A 27,934-nucleotide genomic window follows, 5' to 3' on the forward strand; every position below is an offset into this window, starting at 1 on the left:
ATATATATATATATATATATATATATATATATATATATATATATACACAAGCAACAGAATCCGCAGTTCTTTTATATACATCTATATACAACTAACATCGTATAATTTTATCAAGTGATAATCGCACCAATCTATCTATCTATCTATCTACACACACATCCAGAGATTCAGGCATAAAAAGGGGAGAAAGCACGTGTCCTTACCCTTATACACACACACACGCATTCATTCGCTTGCGCGCACTGACGTTGATTTGAAAGAGCTACGAGTAAGGTAGAAAGAGCGAGTAATAAAGAGAGTGGGAAGAGGGTTGGTTAGAGAGGTGGGGGAGTAAGGGAGGAGTAGGCAGAGCATAATAAAGAGTGTGAGGGAGGGGAAGAGAGAGAGAATATAAGTGGAATTGGTGGGAGGGAGGGAGAAGCAGTGAGAGCGAGAGGGGGAGGGAATATATTAAATAATTGAAATAGGTGGGTGGGAGGGAGGGAAGTTTTTTTTACGGTGGGAGGAGAGGAAAGACGTGAGGAGTTGAGATAAAAATAAGATATTAGAGAGTGAGAGAGAGAGAGAGTAGGAGTGTGACGTCGAACGAGAGGGAGTAGAGAGAGAGAGAGAGAGAGAGAGAGAGTAAGAGGTGCGTTTAGTGGTGGGGGCGTCGGTGAAAGGTAAGAAAAACTCTGAAGCGGTAGAAAGGTTTTATATTTTGTGTGTGTGTGTGTGTGTGATTGTACAGTGTGAGGCGAAACTGTTGAAGAAATCGTTGCATCCACTACAGACGTCATTTTAAACTTGTGTTCACTTCTCAGCCAACATCGACGCCACACCGACACCAACACCAACACCAACACCAACACCAACACCACATCGCATCAATTTTCGCGTCAGCTTGCCTCGAATTCCACAGGCTGACACGAACAAAATCAGCAGGAACAACAACAATAATAATAACAGCAACAACAACAACAACAACAACTCCGTCAGGAAATATATAAATAAATAGAAACCACGAGCATTTCAGAAAGTGTGAGTAACTATGGCAACGAATATGAAACTTATGAAGGAGATTAACGAGCAGTTTCTGGTGTGCAAGATCTGCTACGAGGCGTACAAGAACCCCAAGACGTTGACGTGTCTGCACACTTTTTGCAGCAACTGTTTACAGAAACATGTCGACTCCGAGCAGGAGAGAACCTCTCGTTACACGCTCTACTCACGCCACGTTTATTGTCCAATATGCCGCAAGAAGACGGAGATACCGACCGGAGGAATCCGGAGGTTGCCGGATAACTTTCTGGTTTCCAACCTCACAGACGTTCTCAATCGGCTGAAGACAACAAAAGTGCAACCCTGTGAGATTTGTCACACCGTGCGTAGCAGAAGCAATGAGGCGTGTTCGAAGTGCTTGGAATGTTCCAAACTGATGTGTAAGTCATGCGTGAAGCTTCATATGACCACGAAAGTAACGCAGAACCACAGTTTGTTTGATTTAGAAGGGGAGAAGGACATTGAATGCAAAGCTCATTCCGGGGAAATCATGCGTTTCTATTGCGAACCCTGTGACGAATGTGTTTGTGTGGTTTGCACATTCCAAGAACACCGTGACCACGAAATATGCTCGTTCAGCGAGGGTTCGGCCAAGTATAAATCGACCATCGAAAACTTACTTAGCCACGGTAAAGACCGCTTGATTGATTTACGAATGAAATTGGGGATGATCAATAAGTGTGAAGGGGCCTTAAAGGATACCAGGGAACGCATACGAGACTTAGCCATCAGTTATATATCGCAAGTGCGCCAAACAGAGAAACAACTCCTGCAGAAAGTAGACGCCATGTTTGGAGATGAGATTCTTGATTTTCTCGAAAATAAATCCTGGCTTCAGGAAAACTTCGATAATCTACAGAACACTTGCAGCCTGGCTGAAATCATTGTCAAAGATAAAGGAATTGAAATTCTTCTTCTCAAAAAAGAACTTCAAAAGAAACTCGATGTCTTACTGCAACCAGATTTACCGGAAGTTCCACAACACTTGGCAACTAATATAAAGTTTGTGCCTGGCTTCGTTAAGTTGGGCCACATCAGTGTTCCGGGCAGAGAAGAAGAAGATGTGAACATTACCAGCGAAAAAGAAGCGAATTGCTCAGCGTTTAATCGATCGATGAAACATATTGATATGCAGACCGATTGTGTGACATCGATGACAAGTTCCACTACAATGTCGACCGATGTGAACCGGGAAACTGCAGCCTCGCAGACATCAAAAATAGAAATGGTGAACCGGTTGGCTGGCACCGATACCAATCACACACGAGATAAATCAACTGAAGTCTACTGGATTGACCCAAAGTCACGTGGAACAATGACTGACCCACCGCAGAGTCGGTCAAGGAGGAGTCAGACATTTTTGAATGACGATGAAAGTATTACATCGATCTGCGAGTCTTTGAAGAAGAATGTCCCCACTGAATCAAAATCCATGGAAACGGAAGTTAGTATATCGTCTCTTGATGACGTCAGTACTGAAGATCTGATGCTACTGCAACGAGCCAAAGAATCTGGTTTGGAAATACAAAGTCTTTTATCTCCTTCACAAGGTCCAGCAGACAAACAGCCGGCAAGAACTGAAGAAAAAGGTACTGGAGAGGGTTCAGTTCTCACAAGCTGTGCGTCGATCAATACAGATAAGGTATTGATTTGTGACCGTAAGGTGAGTTCGCATCTTTCGCATGACTCCGGGTCTTGCAGTCCTGTCGGCGACAGAAAATCTCGCAGACTCAGCGCCGATATCCTTGCTTTGCAGCAGAAGTTTTCTGAACCTCACGTTCCTCGCTATCAAGATAATGGTAAATCTTCGCCCTCATCTCCCAGCACGCCCCCAACCCCGACACGGTCATCTGGGCGTGGAAGTCCAGAGAGCACCCAATCTCGCAACGGTCAGAAAGAGACGAGAAATATGGAAACTGATACCTCATCTCTACTCTCCTCACAGATTACCACCCAGGGTACATCTACAGATGCAGTGGAAACGGCCAGTGCCTCAACCGAGGTCAAACCGGCCACTAATTCGGTGGGGGTCAGTGCCAAACCGAAGTATAAAGACACTGGAACCGGTGACCAAATACTCACCTTAGAGGAGAAAGTATTTGTTGACGGTGAGACGTCTCCAATAAATGATTTGCCTGGAATTCTATTCGAAGACATTGAAAGATCCACAAATCGTTGCTTATCGGCCACATCGGCATCGAAACGGTCATCCAGCTGTTTTAGTGACGTTTGTACCGAAACAGACTCGCTAAAGATGAGGGATTCTCAGACTCTGACGTCAGTGTTAGAGACGGTCGATAACTGGACACTGACCAACCGCACTGAATTCATCAACACCGCTACGTCACCCATCTTGATACCGATGTGTGAAGTCGGAGTTTCAACGCTGAATCCGGTGCTCGTCAGTCAAGGAATGTCGACGGAGGCGGTGGAACATGCCGACTCCCAAACTGAAACCAATATATTCACACAGGACAGCGAGACGTTGACCGACAGAGTGATCTCTACTGATGCACAGACCAACATCCACATCCACAGCGAGGATAGTCAAACGTGGATCGACTGCAGCACCCAATCAGAGACAGGAACCATGACGGAGACAGATGCAGGGACCAGCACCATTGAAGATTTCTTACTTTTAGCCGAAGGGGAACCGAGCGGGGATATAGCCAATATATCGGAGGTTATTGATTCCGACCAAGGGGCCAGCGAGGACGATATTTTCTTCGAACTTACAGAAGACGATGACGATCGAATGATGCACCAATGTGTTCGAGGCTGGAATAATACGATGACTTTGCTGGAATCAATGGAGAACCACAACACGTCGCTCTGTAACAAGTGCTGTCTCCAGAAACCCATTGAAGTGGCGCATAGGGCCACGATGTCGTCACCGACCCTGACTCACGACCAAGGGACTATGGTTCTATCCTTCAACACGGCACTGACAGAGTTCACTGACCGCAATGTCCAAACCATTCAGACCGCCGTGGCGGACAAGTCGATCGAAGCAGCTTTCAGTGATCCTCCGGGGAACTCGAACCTTGTCGCTGCCGAATCCAACGACGTTGCCACTTCGACCGAGTCGCTCGCCTACATGGGCCTGATGAGTGAGGTCGACATCAACGACCTCTATCTCTTGCCCGATTCGGCGTTCGATTTGCACTCGGATACAGACACGGCCAACTCCGAGTACGATTCGGACACACAGATCGAGATGGTCGACAGCGAGACTTCTATGGAGAATAGTCAGAGTGTTGAGGCTGGCACTCAAACTCCGATGTTCACTCAGTGTGAAGGGCAGTCACTGGGCCAGGAGCCGGACCCACAGACGTTGTTGCAGATGATAGACGATGATGATTCGAAACATCTGGTGAGTATAGGGGTGAATACCGTGCGTAAGGTAACCTACGAAAAAGAAACTAGCACACAGTCACGATATCTCTTTTCCAAAGGAACCATGACTTTCTATTTGAATAAATCAGATAAAGCAACCGGTTCCAACCGGTCTTCGATCGCTTCCAGGAACAGCTTATTGATCGATCGTGTGGACAAGGATACAATGACATGTAGTAGTGGCACAAGTGAGAAGGGAGTATCCACTGACTCGTCACAGCTCAATGAACAGGTGGCGGTTTGTATCAACAAGTTGAGAAATGTTCGAGATAAACTACAGAGCCCTACTTCGAAACAGGCCCCTGAGATTGGGGAACTGTCGCCGAAATCGTCGTTGGCCAGAAAAAACAAGCCCGAGTTGAAAGACTTACTGGGGTCTACCAGCGGTAATAACAGTACTTTGCCAATGTCAGGCAGCGTTGACTCGGTTGGAACTGTTTCTGCGACGACATTAGGTTCCGAACCCTGTTCTCTGACGTTTTCAACGCTTACAACACCAACAACAACAAGACCAAAGAGTTCTTTATTTTCGTCTCCGTTGTTAGCGTTTTCTTCAACATCAACTTCGTTGACGTCATCGGGACATGGCGACAACAACCATTCGAGCAGTCCGACAACAGCAACAACGACGACAACAACAACAACAACAGCAATAACAATGAGTTGCAGTGTGGGTTGTTCAACAACTTTATTGACAACGATGGCTTCATCAAACAACACAATGTCCACGTCGCTGTCGTCTGCTTCGCCATTGAGCGATAATCAACGAATCAGCGAAAGAACGACAACTCGAAAAGCGCAACCAATCACCACATTGAAATGTAGATACAAAGACGTCAACGCCGCCGCCAATGGCCTCGATAAAAGCCAGACTCTTCCGCGTCAGTTTAGTGCACCAACTAATGATTTGCAGTTACAACAACAACAACAACAGCAAGCTGGTTTATTAAATTCTTCTCCAAGTCGTCTGCCTTTGTTGCGGTACAACTCGGCACCCGGAAAAATTGTCACAGTTCCCAAACATGCCCCTCCTAAAGATCTTAGCGTTTCCCCACAGACCTCGCCAAAGTCCACAAGTAAAATACCAACGACCAGGAAACTTAACGAATCCCAGAAAGACACTATAAAAGATTACTATACGATAACTAATGCAAAACCAACAAACCAGCTACCATCGCTGCCGGCAATCACCGAGACTCGAACCCCGCCCGGCTGTTCAGACCCTTCTGGCTTGACTACCATGTCAAACTGTTATTCGAACTCCATGTCAGATTCATGCCCAGCACAAACCTTCTCCACTTTGTCTCCTACCTGTACATCTCTGACCGCTGACGACACTTCTGTCGAGCCAGCCTCTCCAGCTACCGGCAAAAGGAACACGTTAGCGACACCAGATAGTCCATGTATCAGCGGCAGTAGTAGAGAATGTTCCCCTCAGACCCGGAAAACTGGCTTCATGCAGCGACTTCTGACTCGAAAACCAAAGAAAGATACTTCAAATGATTCCAACAAAAGGCAACAACGTCACCACCAGCGACCAGATTCCTCGCCTGCCTCCGTATCGACATCGTCCAGTTCTTCAGCTCTGTCTATCAATGATTCCAAAAGTGCTACACCTTCTCCGAAGTCGCCACCAAAAAGCGGTCTGAGAGTGGGCAAGAAATCCATGTCACCCTCGCCAACATCGTCCTCAAAGACGCCAAGCACCAACGCCAATAGCAACAGACCTACAAGTGCCATTAATATGACCAACTCCTCGTCCCCGGCTTCCTCTGCGCAAGCAGCAGACGATAAAACGGCCAAATCGAAGAAAAGCCGTCCGTTTGTCTACATGCGACAGAGAATATTTTCGATCCAACATGACAACGAAGACAGTCCGGAGAGGAGAGCGCGAGCACTGGAACGTCAGAAGAAAAACGAGAAGAAGACGGAAAAGAAGAAAACAGGTTCGAGTGCAACTGACGGGAGCAACAGCAGCAGCAGTCCTGGTCTGAGAAGAGATCGATGTGAAGAAAACGGTAAAAATGGTCAAGGTGTTATCAAAACGAACGGAGAAGCGAATTTGTTGACGGTGGAAGGGCAATCGTTTGCTGATGTGTGCTGAGAACTTATACACTTATAGATGCATATACGCATAGATGCATGCATGCATACAACATATATATATATATGTATGTATGTATATAAAATGAAAATAGTGATGATAAAGGGCGATAAAAGTTGTAGTAACAATATTTATATTGATGATGATGATGATGAAGATGATGATGATGGTTACACGAAGAGAGATGCCGAAGGAGTTAGTTCCATGTCTACTTCCTCTGACTCCATTTTCACACAAGGTGAAGGGTCATACCGCAGTCAGTGCGGGGTGGGAGGGGGGCTTCGTTAGCATATTTAACTGAAAGCCCGGAAGAAGGAAGAGGAGGAGGAGAAGGGAGAGGAAGAGTAGAAGGGAGAGATGGGGGGAGAAGGAGATATTGAGACAGAGAAGCAGTAAGTCGTGCTGGTCATGGTGGAAGAGATCATTTCTAAGTGTTGCTATGACCACCCCTAGCAAGACTTGAACCCGGCACTGTGAGATATTGAAACATTACAGTGTAGAGATGTTATCGTCGCCACCATACCACTGACATCAGTACTCTATCCAGGGCAGTTGTACTCAGTGGCATTCTAGTCTCCCACTGAATAGGGATATATCATGTGACACTCAACCATGTGGGGCTGTGCACCATGGAATTTTGCCTTGTGGTATTTTAACATGTGGTACCAGACCATTTGGTACTGTACCATGTGGTATGATAACTTGCGGTATTGTTCCATGTGGCCTCCTCCTATGCGGTATTATAACATGTAGTAGTGTACCGTGTGGAAACGGACCATCTACGATACTACCATGTGGTACTATAAAAATATCGTGCTGTACCATGTACTATATTGTACCATGCGGTGTGATAACATGTATAATCGCACCATGTAGTACTGTATTACGGGATACTGTACCATGTTGAATTCTATGTTGGAATATTCTGCTGCAACATGGCGGTCGATTGGCAGAGTCGCCAGAGCGTCGAACAAAATGCTTTATTTGTTCCGACTTTCTGCGTTTCGAGTTCGAAACCCGCTGCAGCCAATTTTGTTTTTATCCTCTCGGGGACAAAACAAAACAAAAAAAAAAAGACAGATTCATAACTGAGTGTTAGCCTCTCTCTCACTCCAGCACTCACATTCTGGGAGTTCAGCTGGGTTAAATGAGTGGGGACCGGGAAGGTTTCGATCTCGGCTTGTGCTTCCCACTTGATGAAACGAAGAATGTATTACGTGATTCCACCCAGGTGGTATTCTACCCTGCTATTCTACCCTATGGCCGGCGGTATTTTAGTGAAGTGTCTTTACCATGGACATAACACAGGGTACGATCCACAGGCCTCCCTCTCCGACACTCTTTCTTCTCCTCTCCTCCTCTTCTCTTTCTGCCTGCTGAGTGTTCAGTACCTCCACATAAATCTTCACCAGACAGCCAGCCATCCGTGCCAACCTCTATATTTCATATTATTGTGCCAAATATTTCTGTGGGACGTTGTAAAACTAAAACAAGACAACAACTTACGTTAATGATTTACTGTTGTTGTTATTGTTGTTGCGGTTGCTATTGTTGTTGTTGTTACAATTTACGGATGATCCACTTCTTCCTTCTCAACATACATGGGGTATCTGAAGGCACGACGAAGCTGCAGCTACTCAGTCGTCAAGACTACTCGATACTCACCGTATTAATAATTTCAATACTCTTGTGATCAATAAGTTCGGGAGGGGCATGAAGTCCACCGATTCTCATTCCTCTACACGAAGTAAATGAACCTGAGACGTATTCGGTCATATCTTTTAGAAATATATTTCAAAAGAAAAGGGGAAAAAAATCACATACATTAAGCACAAATAAACGATACATACATACATACACGTGTCTGTATATATATATATATATATATATATATATATATATATATATATATATATATATATATATATATCATAAATAACTTCGTTTTCTTGATGCAAAATCGTGCTTTGAAACATGTAGCATGAAAATATGATACATGTGCCTCTGGTTTAGGGAGGTGGCATTTCACCATAATACACCAACTATATATATATATATATATATATATATATACAAATATATGTGTGTGTGTGTGTGTATGTATGTATATATATATATATATATATATATATATATATATATATGTATGTATATACACACTTTATATACCAAGATACTTCTCAAAATGAAACTCTTCAAGGAATTTATTTTTAAAATATCAAGATACAATTATTTATTTGAAAAAAAAATAAAATGCACAAAAGGAAAGAAAAACTTGCATTACAGCATCACCACCACAACAACATTAACATCAACAACACAAATTATAACAAAAGAACTACAACAACAAACGCACCAAACATAGTTATGGTTGTGCTTTAATCTCAATTTTTTTTTTCGTATTTAAAAAATTTTTTTTAGAGATGTTTCTAAATTCTAAAGAAAAAACATTGTTTATTTTCGTCGTAAGGAAATCGTTTGTATCATCCTCCGTTTCGTGATTCTAAATAAACGTGACAAGTTTATATCACTAGTAATATAATATACACAGTGGTGTAGACAGGATAGCAAGGACGAGACCTATATATATAATATATATATATATATATATATATATATATATATATATATATATATATATATATATGTATATATGTATATATATATATATAAAGTGTATAAGGGATAGATAGAGGGGTGTGTGAGGTATGGAGAGAGGGATATGTAGCGTTTAAAGAAAACGATAGATAGATCGATGCTCTTGAAATTAGTTCCCCGCCCCTTACCTATCCCAGTAAAACGTGGGTTAGAGATCGTTAGGAGGAAGAACCGCAGGCGATTGTCACTTGCTAACATATATATATATATATATATATATATAGTGTGTGTGTTTATGTGTATATATATTTATATATATATTTAAACACGCTGTATATGCTATAATGAATTATACGCAGGCATGTTGCGTTCGCATACCTATTAAAATCAATTATACGCACAGAAATACAATCATAAGTCCCAAAATATCACACACACAGAAATGCACTTAAACACATGCATGCTGTAAGCTTAGCTGCACACAAACACAATTCACCCACACACATAATCAAACAGGCACCTAAGTATATACACGAATATGTACATATATATACACCAACTGTTTTATACTCCTGTTATGACAATCACGTGTTTGACGTTACCATGGATATTACAATATGAATAAAATCGATAATCGGAAGTGGTGAAGAGGCCGGAAGTTTGAGAGAAGCAATTGGATAACTTACATATGGAAGCAGCCCTTCTCCATTTGGGGTGAAGTATCTCCTGGATATATCATCGTGAGATTGTATCAAGACGAAGGTGAGTGATGAGATGTTTAATGCACTTGTTTCTGTGATGTTGTGACGTTCATGCAGTTCTTGTAGAGCTTTGTGAGGCAGTTCTTTTGGTTTATTTTAACGGAATTGCTTCTTAATTCTTTTTATCTGTTAAGTTTGTCGTCGTCATCATCATCATCATCGTCGATATCATAGTCGCACCATCATATTCATCATGGTATTAAGTTACGTTCCTGACGACTTATTGAGATTGTTGTTAAAGGAAATATCTGCGGGGCGGGGGGAGGGGCTGTTTGTCTTTTACTGGTTTGATTAGATAAAGGACAGCGTTCTTCACTTTTTCTGATTAGAGCCTTCGACCCTGGCAGCAGAAAGGGTAGAATGGTATTTTCACGGATTAGAGAGAGAGAGAGAGAGATAGAGAGAAGGGGGCGTGTGGGTGTGGAACAAATTACTTAAAGTAGAGTGGACCCCAATAAACCCATCCTAGGGTTGTTAAACCGGGTGGTGGTTTGATGAATTAGAAGCGAGGAACAGATCCTTTGTCCAGTTTCAGGATCCCAAAGACTGGAGTGGAGTAGTTCTATAAAGGTCGCAGATTCGGTTCTGTTTGTAGTATTACTACGATTGTTATATCTAGAGAGTTCGACAAAGTTTGCATATTCAGTTTGTGTGTGTGTATGCTATTGTTACTGGGACTTCGAAGGAATTCTTGTCTTAGATTTTATACTATTGGTTTGGTATTCGTGCAAACTCTTTAATCGCTCAATTCTCTCCAGCAACCCCCAACTCTCTTCCTGTCCCCTCTCTCTCCTGCCAGTCAGAACAATGTCACCCACATCGATTGGACACTCCATTCTTTGCTGTTGAGGTTAGATATCCTGCTTCTTCGCAGTTCTTAGAGAGAGAGAGAGAGAGAGAGAGACTTCTTAGGCGGTCTACCAAGTGGTTTGGAGAACTCAAGAGTCACGTGTTTATTGTGAAAACGTCTCCTCCTTATTAAACACTTCAGTCCTTGCCCTTATTATTTGTCAATGATGTTTGTCATTTGTGGAGCTTTTTTAACTGGAAGTGTTATCTTTGACTCATAATGGCTCGCCCAATATAGGCGCCTGACAGCGCATTTGTACCCTTGTCTCAAACCTTTAATATAGATCTCAAACACTGCCTTTCATTAACTTCTAACCTGAGAGTATCATCAGATTTCAAACTCCAGATTTCCAAGTCGTAGGTTCTGATTTCAAAAAAACGTGGGCGTTGTTCGAGTCTCATGTGATGGGTTTACGGGTTGATAGCCCAAGCGATTCAGATTGCGTCTCTTACACTTTCAAACGTTGTAGATGTTAGTTTGACCTGTCTTTCAATATCTTTGAAATCGTTTGGTTCCATACTGCTGAGAAGCAAACACTGTATGGTTGTGTGGTAAGAAGTTTGCTTCCCAACCACATGGTTCTGGATTCAATCCCATTGTGCAGTTCCTTGGACAAGTGTCTTCTAGTATGGCCCCGTGAGTAGATTTGGTAGACGGAAACACGTCGTGCACACACACACACACAATAGCGGGATCGTCAGAGCGTCGGTGAAAATGCTTTGCGATATTTCTTCCACCTCTTTACGTTCTGAGTTCAAATCCCGCCGGGGTCAACTGTCTCTAATCCTTTTGTGGTTGATAAAAATAAATTTCCATTCAAGGACTGGGGTCGTTGGCATCGACTAAACTCCTTCCCATGACTGTATCTTACACCATTGTTTCTCTCTCTCTTTATATATAGATATAGATATATACATAGAGAGAGAGAATTTCTGTTGTTTGGGAATTATAAACCTTCCCTTCTGAGTCTCTGGTAGTTTATTTTCCATAAAAAGGAGCTTCTCTGCTGTGAACTTACCATTCACCTTTTCACCCGACGATGGCTATTTAAATATTCACAACTCTCGTAAAATTTACACACACACACACGAAGGGGTGCTGAAAAATTCCTGGCTTTAAGGATGTCACGAAAGGCCTGGTTGGAGGCCCAACATTCCAAGTTCTTTAACAGGGTTTAGAAAAACTGAAGGACCACTGCAATAAGTGTGTGAATCTGAGAGATGAATATGTTTATTAAAATCATAATTAACTGATCCTCCTGTATTTTCTTTTACCCAAAGCCAGGAACTTTTAAGCACCCGCTCATGTGTGTGTGTGTGTGTGATAACTATATAGACAGACAGACAGATAAATATACAATAGCCGCATACAGGCAGATATTGATTATTGAAGAAAATGTTATCACATATTTAAATATAGTTACCGATATTGATTTCTGATTAATATAAGTTACCAATAATACCATCAGTGACTTTTATCTAGGTGTGTGTGTGTGTGTGTGTGGGAGATCTTTGCTTCTTTTTTTTTTTGTTCTCGTTTTGAGACAAAAAGAGGAAAAAGAACGGTCTGTTTAATGACAGCTAAGAGGGAGAATGGTGTAATTCTCAAACTGCAATCTTAAATTGCTTTTTAGCTCTCTCTCTCTCTTTCACTCTCTGTATGTGTGTGTGTGTATATGCATTTGCACGTATGCACACCCACACACACATATATATGTACATATGAATATATATATATACAGTATATACAAGCATACACACACACACACACACACACACACACACACACATACATCCAGCCGTGCTGGGCCACCGCCTCGCGAAATTTTAGTCGATGTAATCGTACTAATTTTTTTTTAAAGCCTGGTACTTATTCTATCGAAATCTTTTTGCGGAACCGCTAAGTTAAGGGGACGTAAACACACCAACACCGGTTGCCAAGCGATGGTGAGCTACAGACAAAGACATACACACGTCCTGTTGGATCAGCTTCGTGGCTTCATTATATGTTTTACGGCTGTTTTGTATGGAGGATGTCGGTTCGTTTTGCAAGTGTCTTCAGGAAATCTAGTGACATCACAAGAGTTCAAATCTCAATCGTTCCCATCGACAGTGATTTTGGGGGCAACGATAAACAGCAGCTGTTGATTCTGTTTCGTTGTGAACTGGTCTTAGAGTTTGTGTGGCTTTCATTCCACTCATTCATTAAATCAATCGTATAGAGATGATTAAAGGAATCCCACGGGGTTTTTGGTAGCAGAATAAATCTTTATTCGAGCGCAAAACTAAAGTGAGAAGAACTGGCGCCCTCCAAGATAGTTCACAGGTCTGATTATTCTGTTCATGGTGGTACTACAGTTGGTGGTGTTAGTGGCGTTGTTATAAGTGAGCTTCCACGTTGTGTGAAGTATTTTATTGAACCTAGTTTGAATGACGCTAAGTCGTTGAGTAAAATGTGTTTCTTTCTAGAAATACAAGAGAAAAGAATGGTGAGTTAAGAATCAAGATTTGGTTAAGTCGATATAATTGTTGAGGAAAACGTTCAAACACAAATTTATAAACGGTCTTCTACGCCTGCACGTTTGATATTGAAGGCGTCATCGATTTATGTAAGAAAGATGTGGTATTCTAGTATATCTTTTGTGCCAACAGATGTTCAATACAAACTCGTTACTTGTCCATCTGTTGTGCCGCTCGCTATATATGCAATACAGAATGATTTAGTTGTTTGTACGTCATGTATCTGTTGTGCCACCAAGCGTCCTATTGGGCATCTGGTGGCACAGTGTTATTTGCATTAAGAATAACAATATATTCATATTTTCTCTGCCCCACCCCCAACACACATTTCTTTCTTTAATCCGACATTTTCTAATCAACATTTTTTCTACATTTCCAGACAACATCTGAAGCCATCAACACATCAGAGGAAGAGACAAACAGACAGACACGAAGAACGAGAGAAAAATAAAACGAAAGGAGAATAATTATAACAACGACAGCAACAACAACCACAATAACAACAGCAGCAAGTACAACAACACGTCTCACAACAAACCTGACACCAAATCGTGTTTGGGAAAGGGCAGTTTGCGCCCAAAAGGGAGTAGGAGTAAGAAGAGGAGGAGGCAGAAGAAGAAGAAGAGTAGAAGGAGTTTATTTATTAGTCAAAAGAGAGATGGTTTTTCAATTAGATAAGAGTGAACAGCATTATTACATACATATTTATTATATACGATCTATAAAGCAGTGTACATAGATATTTATACATACAGTAATATAAAAAGTCTCTATAAATAAACACATATATATAGTATATATTTATTATATATATATATTATATATGTAGAAAGAAATTGTGTTATATTTGTGCTTGCGTTATTTCTGTCATTTCCTATCTCCGTGTGACTGTTTTGGTTGCACACCCAAGACTTTTTGCACCAGTCATCTGCAAATTATAAATATTATGATTGTTATGTAAGTCTGAGCTTCCTGAAACAGCTGCTGAGTATGTATTTGCATTTATCTTTCTGAATATATGTAGAGATATGTGTGTTTGTGTGTGTGTTGTATGTATGGATATACGAGTCAAGCCTAATTGTGTTTATCTGTTTATTACTCACTTCATCCCTCCACTCTCTCTACAGACACACACACACACGATAGTACCGAAGAGTAAGAATGAGTGTTCAACACCGCATTTGGTTCATATATATATTCTTTATTATAAGAGAGTATCGTAGTTCGCTTGAAGCATTGTGTATTGTTTGTAAAGAGTAAAAAGTTTTGAATGGTACAACAATGCACTATAATACAAAAAATGGACTCTACACCTGTTGTAACTTAGTTATCTAAAGTCCGATGATATTTCGGAATACAATTCCTTCTTCAGATATTCTTAGATGGAGTCTCTGCTACAAACTGTTTACTAACGGCTTTTCTTCCATTTTTTGTATTATAGTGCATTGTTGTACCATTCAAAACTTTTTACTCTTTACATTCTTTATTATTGTTTAACAAGACAACCAATGCTAAACAAAAAATCTAGGGTCAATGCAAGGAAGATAATAATTAAGAAAGTCTTACCTCCCCTTGTCTATGTACTATTTTGAAGTCTTCATAGTCTTGTGTAACCACGTGTATTCTCATTCGAAAAGGAGACAGTTTCCAACATTCTTAAGTGGATCGCTTGAAAATTGTGGAGGTCTTTTCCCCACAATACCATTAGTTGTCTTCTTAATCCATAAAAAAAGTAGCTTGCTTCCAACCACATGGTTCCGGGTTCAGTCCCACTGCGTAGCACATTTGGAAAGTGTCTTCTACTATAACCTCAGGCTGACCAAAGCTTTGTGAGTGGGTTTGGTAGACGGAAACTGAAAGAAGCCCATCGTATATATATATATATATATATATATATATATATATGTATATATATATATATATATAAATAAATAATGTATTTATATAAATAAATAAATATGTGTGTGTATGTTTGTGTGTTTATCCCCCCCCCCCCACCGCTTGACAACCGATGCTGGTGTATTTACGTCCCTGAAACTTAGCAGTTCGGCAAAAGTAACCAATAGAATAAGTACTTGGCTGACAAAGAATAAGTCCTGGGGTGGATTTGTTTGACTAAAGGCGGTGCTCCAGCATGGCCACACCCAAATGACTGAAACAGCTGTAGTGAATGAACTACTTTCCATCTGTTGTTTATATATATACTGGAAAAACACGAGAAGCGCAGTCGGGGCTATATGGTAAGAAGTTTCTCTCCCAACCATAAGGATTCTGGTTCAATCCCACTGCATGGCACCTTGGCCAAGTGTCTTCTACTATAGCCTTGGGCCGAAGCCATGTGAGTGGATTTTGTACATGGAAAGTGAAAGGAACTCGTATATCCACGCCTTTGTGTCTTTATATTTGTGTTATATTCCTACTCCACCACGGCTTGACAACCGGTGCTGGTTGGTTTATGTCTCAGTAGTTTTGCCGTTTAGCAAAAGAGACCGATAGAATAAGTGTCGGGCTTAAAAAAATAAGTGGTAAGGTTCATTTGTTCAAATAAAACCCTTCAAAGTGTTGCTCCAGCATGGCCGTAGTCCAATGACTGAAACAAGTAAAAGATTATCTCTCTCTCTCTCTCTCTATATATATATATATATGAGATATAAGAGTATGTGCATGCATGCATGTGTGTGTGTGTGTGAGGGAAATCTTTGTTCATATTACATTGTAAACGGAACAGGAAATAAAAAATGACCTTCTTTTTACAAGGTAGGGATTGAAACCAGGATTCCAGAGAGGGGGGGAGGAAGAGAAAGACAAAGTGAGAGAGAGAGGGAGAGAGAGAAAAAGGGAAAGCCTTTCTTCGTGTTAGCTACGTGATCACTGCCATCCCTCACACCTTCCTCTCTCTCTCTCCGAATGGCGGCAGCAGCATACATAGCAGCGCCCTCTTTATTAAAAACATAGATTCCCTTTCTTTTCAAGCCGAAATTAAATATATCTGGTGTCGCTAAAGTGGCTTAGAGATTTTCCTCCCGTGTTCCAAAGATGGCTAGTTCTCTCTCTCCCTCTCTCTTTCTCTCTCTGTTCCTCTGTTTCTCTGAATTTCTGTCTTTAACTGACAAGAAACTGAATAATGAAATATATGTGTATATACATACATATATACATATATATATATATATATATATATATATATATATATATATATATATATATATATATATGTATATATATATATATATATATATATATATATGTATATATATATGTATCTATGTATGTGTGTATAATATATATATGAGTGTGTGCATGTGTGTATTGCACACACACACACACACAGTCAGCTGCATACGTAGATCACAATGGGACAATCAATCACAGCCCCTTCGCCCTCTCCTGTCACTTTCTCTCCTTCCTTTCTTCCCTTTCTCTGACTCACACTCGTTCACTCAAAGCGCTTTACCTATCTTAGCCATCTACCTAGCTCTCTGCCTGTCTGTCTCTCTCTGTGTCTATCCATCTCTCTCTCTCTCTCTCTGTGTCTATCCATCTCTCTCTCTCTCTCTCTGTGTCTATCCATCTCTCTCTCTCTCTCTCTCTCTCTCTGTCTATCTGTGTAGTTGTGTGTGTGTGCCTGTCTATTAATATATCTATAAGAGATGTTGATGGTGGTGGATGCACCATAAAGAACAATCATCACCACCACCTCCACCACCATCACCACCACCATCATCATCATCGTAATCATCAACACCAGCATAACGAGAACATCATCAACACCAACATAACGACATCAACATCACTGCCACCACCACCACCACCACTACTGTCAACATCTTTGAACATCAACTGACGATTTCTCCCATATCTATCGAAGAATGTTCTGGGTAAGCTCTTGGGAAAAGGTGAAGGTATTTCCCATGATGGAATTGTTGACCAGGAGTGTGTAATCATGGAATGTAATAACAGCAGAATAAAAGATAGAATATCTTCCTTGGAACTTACCACATTCAATAAAAGAATGAGTTGATTGTGCCACTTCTCAATATCTTTAGGTTGTCTGTGCCCCATGCCAGCATTTGGGTCACTCGGTGAGTCGCCATTTAAGATTTGGGGCTATTAGTGTTAAAACCTTTTTAAGATTGTTAATCCATTCTGAAAACGCACCAGCAATAGTGTGGATTGAAAAGACAGAGGCAGGAATTTAATACTGGTTTCAAATTTTGGCACAAGGCCAACAATTTCGGAGGAGGGACATGAGTTGATTACTTCGACCCCAGTGCTCAACTGGTACTTATTTTATTCACCCCAAGAAAGGTGAAAGGCAAAGTCAACCTCGGTGAAATTTGAACTCAGAACGTAAAGACAGACGAAATGCCGCCAAGCATTTTTTTCCAGCGTGATAATGGTTCTGCCAGCTGGAGCCACCTTAGCTGGCAATTTAATATTGATCAAAACAAAGCTTGAATGTGGTAGCATATCTCTTTGACAACCTTTACTAATCACCAAATATCGGAGTGAATCCCAGGGTTAAATCTTCTTAACATGAGGTGAATCACATGATGAGAGATGGGATGGAGTTTCAGGGATGGTATTTCTTGAGTGATAGACCAGGGGTACACACCCAGACAAGTTGCACAACTCTACCCCAACACGTCATCCTATGAACAGGTTCCTCATTATTAGCAGGAGCTCATGCATGGTTAAGATTGTTAGAAACCCTCAGAATGACCGTGATAAGCTTCACCATTGTAGGACCATCAAAACAGTATTATAGAACAAGGGGCAATGCATTGAAGCCCTTTATTTTGCACTGACATCATGCCACAGTGTATTTAGATTAGCAATAACTCCCTGGACCCACGAAAGTCCACCGATAACAGCCCAGAGTCTCCCTGACTTAAGATGGTACTGAATCGACAACTAAATACCATGAAGATACTCGAGAAATTTTGGATGTGTGAGGGAGTGCTGAAAAGATCCTGGCTTTGAGTAAAAGAAAACACAAGATGAGGATTAGTTAATTATGATTTTATTCAACATGTTATGTTATATTTTCTCTAATGAACTGGAATACCTATGATTCAAATTTCATCAAAATTGCTGATGAGGGTTCTTTCCCTCTTTACACACCCTAAAAAAATTCTAATCATGACACATGTATTCCATACCATTGATCTTTATGTGCAGAATCCAAAATTCCAGTCTTATGGAACCTGTTAAAAGGATTTTGCTCCTGAAAAATGGATGTCATGGAGCTCTAAAATGTGGGAGTTAAGGCCCCTATTGGGGGTGGGTGTCTTAATATCAACCAGAGAAGTTGAATTGTTGAGAATCTTTTGAACTTGGGTCTTATATGTATTGTTCAAATTTCTTTGAAATAGGAAATATATGCAGGTTCACTGGGTTTGTAAAAGAGAGCAAAGCTACAGGAAACCAAAAGATGAATGATCACAATAAGCAGTCAGCTACCCTACCCTAGTCGTTACTACTCCCAATGTAGGATTCCTCACCATACAGGTGACAGGCATAGCAGTAAAATGCATTATGGATTTATAGCAATTGGAATGGCATGACCCAACTCAAACATTAACAACTGTATGACGTGAGGGCTAAGGGGAAATGAAAGTGTCACCTCTGGAGTTTGCAAATGACCACTATACTGATAGGTAACTGGACAGAATAAATTTCCAATCTATAAATGTCTTTTAATAACCAGTCATTCATCTGGGAAGGTCTTGAAATCTATGTTACTATCGGGGGACTATGTGTGACCCAGTGATAACAAAAAGACTCAAAGGAGGTTTGCAAACAAATAACTTTACTGAACATTTTGCAAGTGAATCAGTGGAGGCAAAGATGCCTCTCATTTACTTGACAATTTATGCACCACATTGTAGAAATCACAATGTAAGTATATCTCAAAGCAAACTCTTACACTGTTGTACCATTGAATTACAAATAATGCTCAACTTTTATGTTCGGGTGACCCTACAGCTTCCAAGAGTACAACTGTATTCATCTTTGCTTAGATAAAATGACTAAATTGTGGGTGTTAAGTCTGCATGAAGGGGTCTTTGTAACTTCTAAGAAGATGAAATTTTAGAAGTATTACTTCATTTGTGTCTAATATCTATGGTTAAAATTTCATCAACAGCAAAAATATATGAATTTTCATGGGGGTTATGGCCCTTATGCATAGAATATAATTTCGAAATTTCATAAAGATCCATTCAGTGCTTTTGACCTAATTTGGGAGCTAAGGCCCCCATTAAGGGGTCTTAGAATCCTCATGAGAAATGAAAACTTTGAGAATACTTCTTGATGTGTGTCAATTACCCATGGTTGAAATTTCATCAACATGGTAAATTTATGAATTTTCATGGGGGTTCTGCCCCCTTTAAGCCATCTCAAATTCAAACCAAACATATTGCATCATACTCGCCGTTATGCATTGAATCTAAGTTCCAAATATCATAAGGATCCATTCAGTAATTTTGGTCCATGAAATTGTATGAAACACACAGCATTACCCATCTCCCTAGGCTAGGATTTTGTGTTCCAAATTTCATTAGGATCAGTGCAGTAGTCTTCGAATGTATAAGTAACACACGAACACACAAAGACATTGACTTTTATATAACAAGTATACACGTATGTATATGTGTGTGTATTATTAGGAAGGGCATCCAGCTGTAGAAACTCTGCCAAATCAGACTGGAGCCTGGTGTTGCCATCCGGTTTCACCAGTCCTCAGTCAAATCGTCCAACCCATGCTAGCATGGAAAGCGGACGTTAAACGATGATGATGATGATGATGATGATATATATATATATATATATATATATATATATATATATACACACACACACACAAAGATAGATTGATAGATACAACTGAGTGGTCAAACAAAAATATGAGACACTGCCGAGTGCTTTTTTTTATTTTGATAAACCTGGTACTTATTGTACCAGTTTCTTCTTGTGAAACCAGTCAGTTATGGGGGTGTAAATAAACAAACAGCAGTTGTGAGGTAGTGACGAGGGAGAAACACAGAGACAAAGACACACACATACATATATACATACATATATACATACGATTGATTTCTTTCAGTTTCTGTCTACAAAATCTACTCACAAGACTTGGTTTGGTTAGAGGCTATAGCAGAAGACACATGCCAAGTCACCACACAGTGGTACTGAACCCAGGACCATGTGTTTTGGAACCAAGTTTCTTACCACACAGCCACACCTGCACCTATGTATGTGTGTGTGTGTGTGTGTGTGTGTGTATATGGATGTATATATGTATGCATGTATATATGTGTATATATATGTGTACATATTACATGTACAACTATATATATACATCTACACATATACATGTATACATATACATCCATATCTATATACATCCATATCTATACATATACATCTATACATATACAGCTATACATATACATCTATACATATACATCTATACATATACAACTATACATCTACATGTATACATATACATCTATATATATACATCTATATACATACATACATCTATATATATATACAGGTATATATATATATATATATATATATATATATATATACACATCTATACATATATATACATACATAATATATATATATTATATATATGTATGTATGCCTGTATATATGTGAGATAATAGTTTCACTTTAATAGTTTCGGTATTAAAATGAAAATATCTGACATTACAATGGAGAGATGTTATTGTTTCACTTTTGACACATAATACTGAAATAGTGGAGGAGACATGATATTGTTGTGGGCTCACACTAGGCAAGAAGTTCTTTTCCTTCGTAACTTTTAGGAAAATGGGATTTTCCTTTCAATGAAATTCTATAGAAATACCTTTCCAACAGCATACATTACGATTATAAAGAAATTTGTGGGGAAAAATCTTTTGCAGGGGGGGGGGGTGTTCCGAATCTGCAAAAAAAAAAAAAAATCTGCATTTCAAATTTTATATTGTACCGGCCCCCCAAAAGAACAAAAAACAAATGAAAAAAAAACACCTTTATACACCCCCCCACTCTACACGAAATCGAGGCGTAACTTTGTTCCCCGCTCAAAATGTCGGCACGGGAAACCCTTGATGCCATTTCAAAACTGTTTTGCAGCTTAGGTCTTATACAACCTGGGATCTATATATCCAGTCATTTTAGCAGGTATGTAAAAGATATTGTTTTAATACACTTTGACTTATTTCTTTTTTGTCCAGACATCGTTACCACTAATTTTTATAATTTCCACCATTTGTTTATTATTCTTTTCAAGCTTTGATTTTTCAGTCTCATGTAAACCACACTCTAGAAATCGTATTTCTGCCAAATGTCATCTTAAAATATGTGTAAAAAAAGGGGGCTGATGCAGTTTCACACCTCACCTTCAAAAGTGCATTTTTTGAAAAAGATTTCTTTGGAAACGTTTCTGTATATATGTGTGTGTGTGTCTGTCTCTCTTTATATATATATATATATATATATATATATATATATATATATATATAGATAGATAGATAGATAGAGAGAAAGTAATAACAGGTGAATGCAGAATAACGGCAGAAGGGTTAAAAAAGCGTAAAAATAATTCAAGATAAAATGAAACAAAAATGAAGCCAAAACATTAAGAATTATTGAAAGTAAAAAAAAAAACCCCACAACGTAGTGCAGTCGTACTACGCTAAGGTATCTGTAGAAAGTTGAATGTATGCCTTTGGAAAGGTATTTCCAGTGAATTTCATTGAAAAAAAATCCCATTTTCCTAAAAGTTACGAAGGAAAAAGCTCGGATCTTGTGAATGTTCCGAACTCCTCTCCGTACCGTTCCATTGTTTTGTGCGCATTTTTATTTATCTATCATATTCGTTTTCTACACATTGTTTTGTACCCATTCCAGTATATTTTGGAGGGGATTTTCATTTCCGGGTCAAGATGTAAACATTAACCATATATATATATATATATATATATATATATATATATATATATATATATATATATGTATATGGGAAGAATTCACAAACAAAACAAACAAAAGACGAAGACAGGTGGTGCAGACAACAAACAGGTGTATTAGTTTAACGCTCGGGAATTGAAGAAGTCTTTAACGTTTCGAGCCTACGCTCTTCCACAGAAAGGAACAAGGAGAGAAAATAAAGAATGTGTAGTGGCTAGCGATCTATCATGATGGCGAATGCCGGGCAGAGGGGTCACACAGGTACATACGTATGTATATTCGAACGATACAGAACTTTTAATCAACAAAGAATGTCAGTGAAGTCTATTAAATTACGCCAAGTAAATGGTGTTTTTGTGTATATATGCATATTTGTATGTATGTATATTTATGTGTATGTGTGTATATATATGTATGTGTTTGTAAGTATGCATATAGGTGTTCGTGTATATTTATGTATAATGTATACATATACTTATATGAGTATGTACGTATGTATATGTTTAAGTATGTATGCGTATGTGTAATTTTTTATGTGTACGTATGTATGTATAATGTATGCATATACTTATGTGTATGTATATGTTTAAGTATGTATACGTATGTGTAAATGTTTATATATATATATATATGTATGTTTATGTATGTATATTTGAACGATATAAAAACCACTATTAACCAACAAGATGTCAAGACTATTTATTTACACCAAGTAAATTAAGTTTGGGTCACCAAAATACTGTGTCCTAGGTTACCATTGTTAAACATTCAATGAGATTTCGAAAGGACAAAAAACGAACATTGCCTTCAGTAAGATGTTTTCTCCGAATTAATGGCGGCTGTCTTCCATTCAGCTTTGAAAGAATTCACTGAAGCAGACGACAGGAAGGAAACGTTAAAAGAAAACATCTTTATTTAAAAACTTAATACATTAATAAAGTGGGAGTGTATATAGGCCGTTTAAAGTACACTGTGCGACAAGATTCCCCACTCACTGGCCCAGAAACACCGGTGTTTTGGGTCGACTTGTCAATAGAAATCAATATAAATACAGGATTCACCTCCACTTATATTTTTCTTCCTTGAAGGAATATTGTGGTAAATTTTTTGAGTAACATCCGCACGATTTTTACTAAGAAAAAAAAAAAAGAAAATCGGATTTTTTGCGTGGAATCAAGTAGCTTGACCTCCTAATATGCTACAAATCCCTTATTTTGGTTCGGAAAAAAAGGGTGGGGCGAGGGGAGATTCCCCCCCCCCCATCCCGGAATCATTGGAATTTTATTATTATTTTTTTTTTCGTTGAATGAATTCCTGTGATTTCCTAAGATGCTGCAAAACCCTTTTGGAAGTCCGGAAACGGTGTCGGGGTGAGGCAGAAGCCTCGAAAATTGTACCCACTCCCAACATTTTACAGAAATAAATTTTCCAGACTGAATTACATGGTTTGTTATTAAAAATATATATATATATATATATATATATATATATATATATATATATATAGAGAGAGAGAGAGAGAGAGAGAGAGAGAGTTATTAATATTTCTAATTTCTAATTTCGTCCTAATTTTGGACTGCCAAGTTGACTTGGCGATAATTATTAATATATATATATATATATATATATATATATATATATATATATATATATATAGTAGAGAATGTGACATTTATATTGTGTATGTATGTATGTATATATATATACATATATATACCGGAGTAAGCACATGAAATGTGCAACAAGGTGGAAAAAAGAGTACTCAAATACCAGAGGTAGAGTAATATGCTTTATTTAAAAGCAGCAGAAATATAACAAAAAAAACCGTTACTCTGAGTTTCACGTTCCCGTTCATCGGACAGTTTTGTTAGAAATGGTTAGGGTTAACAAAACTGTCCGATGAATGGGAACGTGAAACTCAGAGTAACGGTTTTTTTTGCTGCTTTTAAATAAAGTATATATATATATATATATATATATATATATATATATATATGATAGCGTGTATGTATGTATACATGTAAAAATTCACCAACAAAGTGCTACTTACCTCTTTGCTATCAAATAAATGGATTAATTCTCAACAAAACACACTTTTTTTGCTCGACTCAGCTTTATTTTAACGTTTTAGGGGGGAAAATAAACAACCCTTTCGCGCCCAAAATAATTTGTGTGAGAGAGAGAGAGAGGAAGGAAGCTGAACGATGTCACATTCTCTGAATGTATATCTATCTATCTATCTATCTATCTATCTATCTATCTATCTATCTATATATATATATATATATATATATATATATATATATATATACATATAGATACATACATATAGATATATAGATAGTTAAGTAAACAAACGAACCATGTGTTGTTATCCACGCCCTGGGAAATTTATTTCCGTCAACTGTATTGTTTTCTCAAACACACAGGATATTGGTCTATAAATTAAGGATGTTTTTGAAAGATACCATATTTTGTCATCAGAAAATATATACTCTCTCACACAACAATTAAGATCTATTTATTTTAAATCGCTTATTTATTTATTTTAAATCGTTCGTCTTTCTTCCCCTGTGCACACACACAAATTATTTTATGCACGAAAGGGTTTTGTTTTGTTTTTTCCCCTAAAACGTTAAAATAAAGCTGAGTCGAGCAAAAAAAGTGTGTTTTGTTGAGTATTAATCCATTTATTTGACAGCAAAGAGGTAAGTAGCACTTTGTTGGTGAATTTTTACATGTATACATACATAACATATACACGCTATTATATATACACAATATAAATGTCACAATCTCTACTATATATATATATATATATATATATATATATATAATAATGAACCATGTAATTTAGTCTGGAAAATTTATTTCTGGAAAATGTTGGGAGTGGGTACAATTTCCGAGGCTTCTACCTCACTCCGACCCCACTCTTTTACACGTTTCAGCTATCTGACTGCGGCCATGCTGGAGCACCGCCTTTAGTCGAAGAAATGGACCCCAGGACTTATTCTTTGTAAGGCTAGTACTTATTCTATCGGATTTTTTTGCCGAACCGCTAAGTTTCGGGGACATAAATACACCAACATCGGTTGTCAAGTGATGGTGGGGAACAAACACACACAAAGACACACACATAAATATATATATATATATACATATAATATACACGACGAGCTTCTTCCAGTTTCCGTCTACCAAATCCACTCAAAAAGCCTTGGTCGGCCCAGGGCTGTAGAAGAAGACACTTGTCCAAGGTGCCACGAAGTGGGACTGAACACGGAACAATGTGATTGGGAAGCAAGCTTCTTAACACACATCCATTTATGTATTTGAAAGTCTCTGAGAATTACTTAACACAGATTTGAAGTGTAAAGGTGATTTTTAAAATAAATAATACAGAAAATGTTATGAAATCTTTTATCAAGATGTCACTAACCATTTTTGGGAAGTGTGTTTGAACAATGGAAAACGCACCCAGACCGATGCATTGCTTCAAGTGGAGAATACCTTGAAGGTGATAAAAATGTAAAACGCAGGAGAGGCTGTGTGGTAAGTAGCGTGCTTATCTACCACATGGTTCCGGGTTCAGTCCCACTGCGTGGCACTTTGGGCAAGTGTCTTCTACTATAGCCTCGGGCCGACCAAAGCCTTGTGAGTGGATTTGGTAGACGGAAACTGAACTTAAAGAGATAAAATTAGAGGTAAGGGGAATGACTCTGAAACTGTTAAGTAACGTAAGATTTCTGTCCCTTGTTAAGTCAGCAACCCCCCCCCCCCCCCATCATCTTCGAGCTTCTCAGCATTTGCTGTAACGGAACAAGTATGTTTTGGCAATGTTTCAGGCACCGTTACTATAAATAAAACAAAAGGATCAAAGGTCCTTCCCAAGGCATTAGACTTAAAAGGTCGATTTCCACTTTCTGAAGATTCCCAGATTCTTTTGCATCCATTTTCTTCACTGGACGAGACGCTCCTCCGTCGCAAGATTACTACCTCTGGCCAGATGAGTCGACTGGAGCGACGTGAAATGAAGTGTTTTGCTCAGCACTCAATCCTGGAATCGAAATCACAATCTTATAATCGTGAGTGCAAACATCCTAACTAACCCCTAAGGCACGGGCCTCCACGTCGTTACTATATTTGTGCCATATTCCTTGTTTTCGATGCCAAAAAGCATTATTTCAACATTCATTGTGATATTTAAATACGAAAAAAATCTAAAGAATATCAATAAAATTTGAAATATTTTTTGTTATTTTATGGATATTTCATAAAATAGAAATACAATATTCTTCTCTACTCTAGGCACAAGGCACGAAATTTTTGGGGAGGGGGCCAGTCGATTAGATCGACCCCAATATGCAACTGGTACTTAATTTATCGACCCCGAAAGGATGGAAGGCAAAGTGGGCCTCAGCGGAATTTGAACTCAGACCATAAAGACAGACGAAACGCTGCTAAGTATTTCGCTCGGCATTCTAACGTTTCTGTCAGCTCGCCTCGATTGAAATATAATATTACAGTGTAAATGCAACATCTTAGCATACAGTGAGCTGGCAAAGTCATTAAGATGCCGAGCAGAGTACTTAGTGGTATTTCGCCTTTCTTTATGTTCAGAGTTCAAATTCTGCTGGGGTCGACTTTGCCTTTCATCCTTTCGGGATTGATAAATTAAGTACTAGCTGCGTACTTGGGTCGATTTAATCGACTGGCTCCCTCCTCCAAAATTTCGGGCCTTGTGTCAAAAAGTGAAACCAACATACATACAAATGTGTGTTGTGTGTATGTGTGTATATATATATATATATATATATATATATATATAGATAGATAGAGAGAGAGAGAGAGAGAGAGAGAGAGAGAACGGAGATAAGTAAATAGATAAAAACAAACACATATATAAGCTGCTCGTCTAAATGGAAACCTTACCTGTTATTGTGGCTTTGTGACATGAAGCAAAGCAAAGTGATCAGATGAGTGAGTGGTAAAGGCCTAGCAATCCAGAACATGTTGAGAGAGCATTAAAGAGAACACGAAATGGAATTGAATTTGTGAGTATTATATAAAAGATGTGAGGAGCAACTGATTCCATTCTAGAAACAAAGCCTTTCACTTTCCCAGTCATGGCTGCAGCTCCATCTGATGCAATGTTGATCCAATTAGTTGATCCAATTAGTTGATCCAATTAGTTGATCCAATTAGTCAATGGAATATTTTTATCATTAAAATACTGCATTACTTCATTGAATATATCTTCTCCATTAATAGTTTCTGAAAAACTTTTAATGAATAACATTTCTTCCCTTATATCATCTTCATGGATGAATCTGACATATGAATCGGAAGGATAGCTTGGTTATGAATTTTGCTATCATCAACCTGGATAGAAAAAATTGTCTTTTGGAGAATTTCCACAACCTTCTTCTCAACAAAATTAGACATTTCATCCTGTATTCTTGTAATTGTGTTATTTCTTAGAGTAGATGCAGCGTCTTTTCCCAGAACCCCATCTGCACACTGCTATCATAGCAGGCTTGACAAGCTTCTCATCATAAATCTGAGGTGCTGCAACCTTGGCAATAATTTCAGGGACCAAATAACATGATTTGAGTGTCTTTGCTTTTTTCAGTATTTATCTCAGGTAGTTTGATTGACTGTATTTTCTTTTGATTCT

General features: G+C 38.9%; 2 protein-coding genes and 1 long non-coding RNA gene across 3 annotated transcripts in view; all 3 read left to right on the forward strand.

Annotated features, from left to right (window-relative positions):
• The first annotated feature begins 478 nt into the window (after positions 1 to 478).
• Positions 479 to 8,392, forward strand: LOC106879744 (uncharacterized). Its single transcript, XM_014929427.3, has one exon. It carries the CDS (start codon positions 1,031 to 1,033, stop codon positions 6,539 to 6,541), a length of 5,511 nt encoding a protein of 1,836 aa, XP_014784913.2. The 5' UTR covers positions 479 to 1,030; the 3' UTR covers positions 6,542 to 8,392.
• A 1,224-nt stretch (positions 8,393 to 9,616) lies between these two features.
• Positions 9,617 to 13,868, forward strand: LOC106879563 (uncharacterized). The gene is made up of 2 exons (XR_001410644.3): positions 9,617 to 9,901; positions 13,649 to 13,868. It is a non-coding gene; the product is annotated as an uncharacterized LOC106879563 (long non-coding RNA).
• A 7,491-nt stretch (positions 13,869 to 21,359) lies between these two features.
• Positions 21,360 to 27,934, forward strand: part of LOC106879571 (glutamyl-tRNA(Gln) amidotransferase subunit A, mitochondrial) — a 329,428-nt gene continuing 322,853 nt past the window's right edge. The window contains exon 1 of the mRNA XM_089339230.1: positions 21,360 to 21,468. The gene's annotated coding sequence lies outside the window, so the exon portion shown is untranslated. The remainder of the gene's footprint in view (positions 21,469 to 27,934) is intronic.

The sequence above is a fragment of the Octopus bimaculoides genome, chromosome 21 (genome assembly GCF_046866305.1).
Source record: "Octopus bimaculoides isolate indiv1 chromosome 21, ASM4686630v1, whole genome shotgun sequence".
Taxonomy (NCBI): Eukaryota; Metazoa; Mollusca; class Cephalopoda; order Octopoda; family Octopodidae; genus Octopus; species Octopus bimaculoides.

Excerpts from the sequence above, each read along its gene's own strand:
- LOC106879744 (XM_014929427.3), top strand. The coding sequence starts at position 1,031 with ATGGCAACGAATATGAAACTTATGAAGGAGATTAACGAGCAGTTTCTG.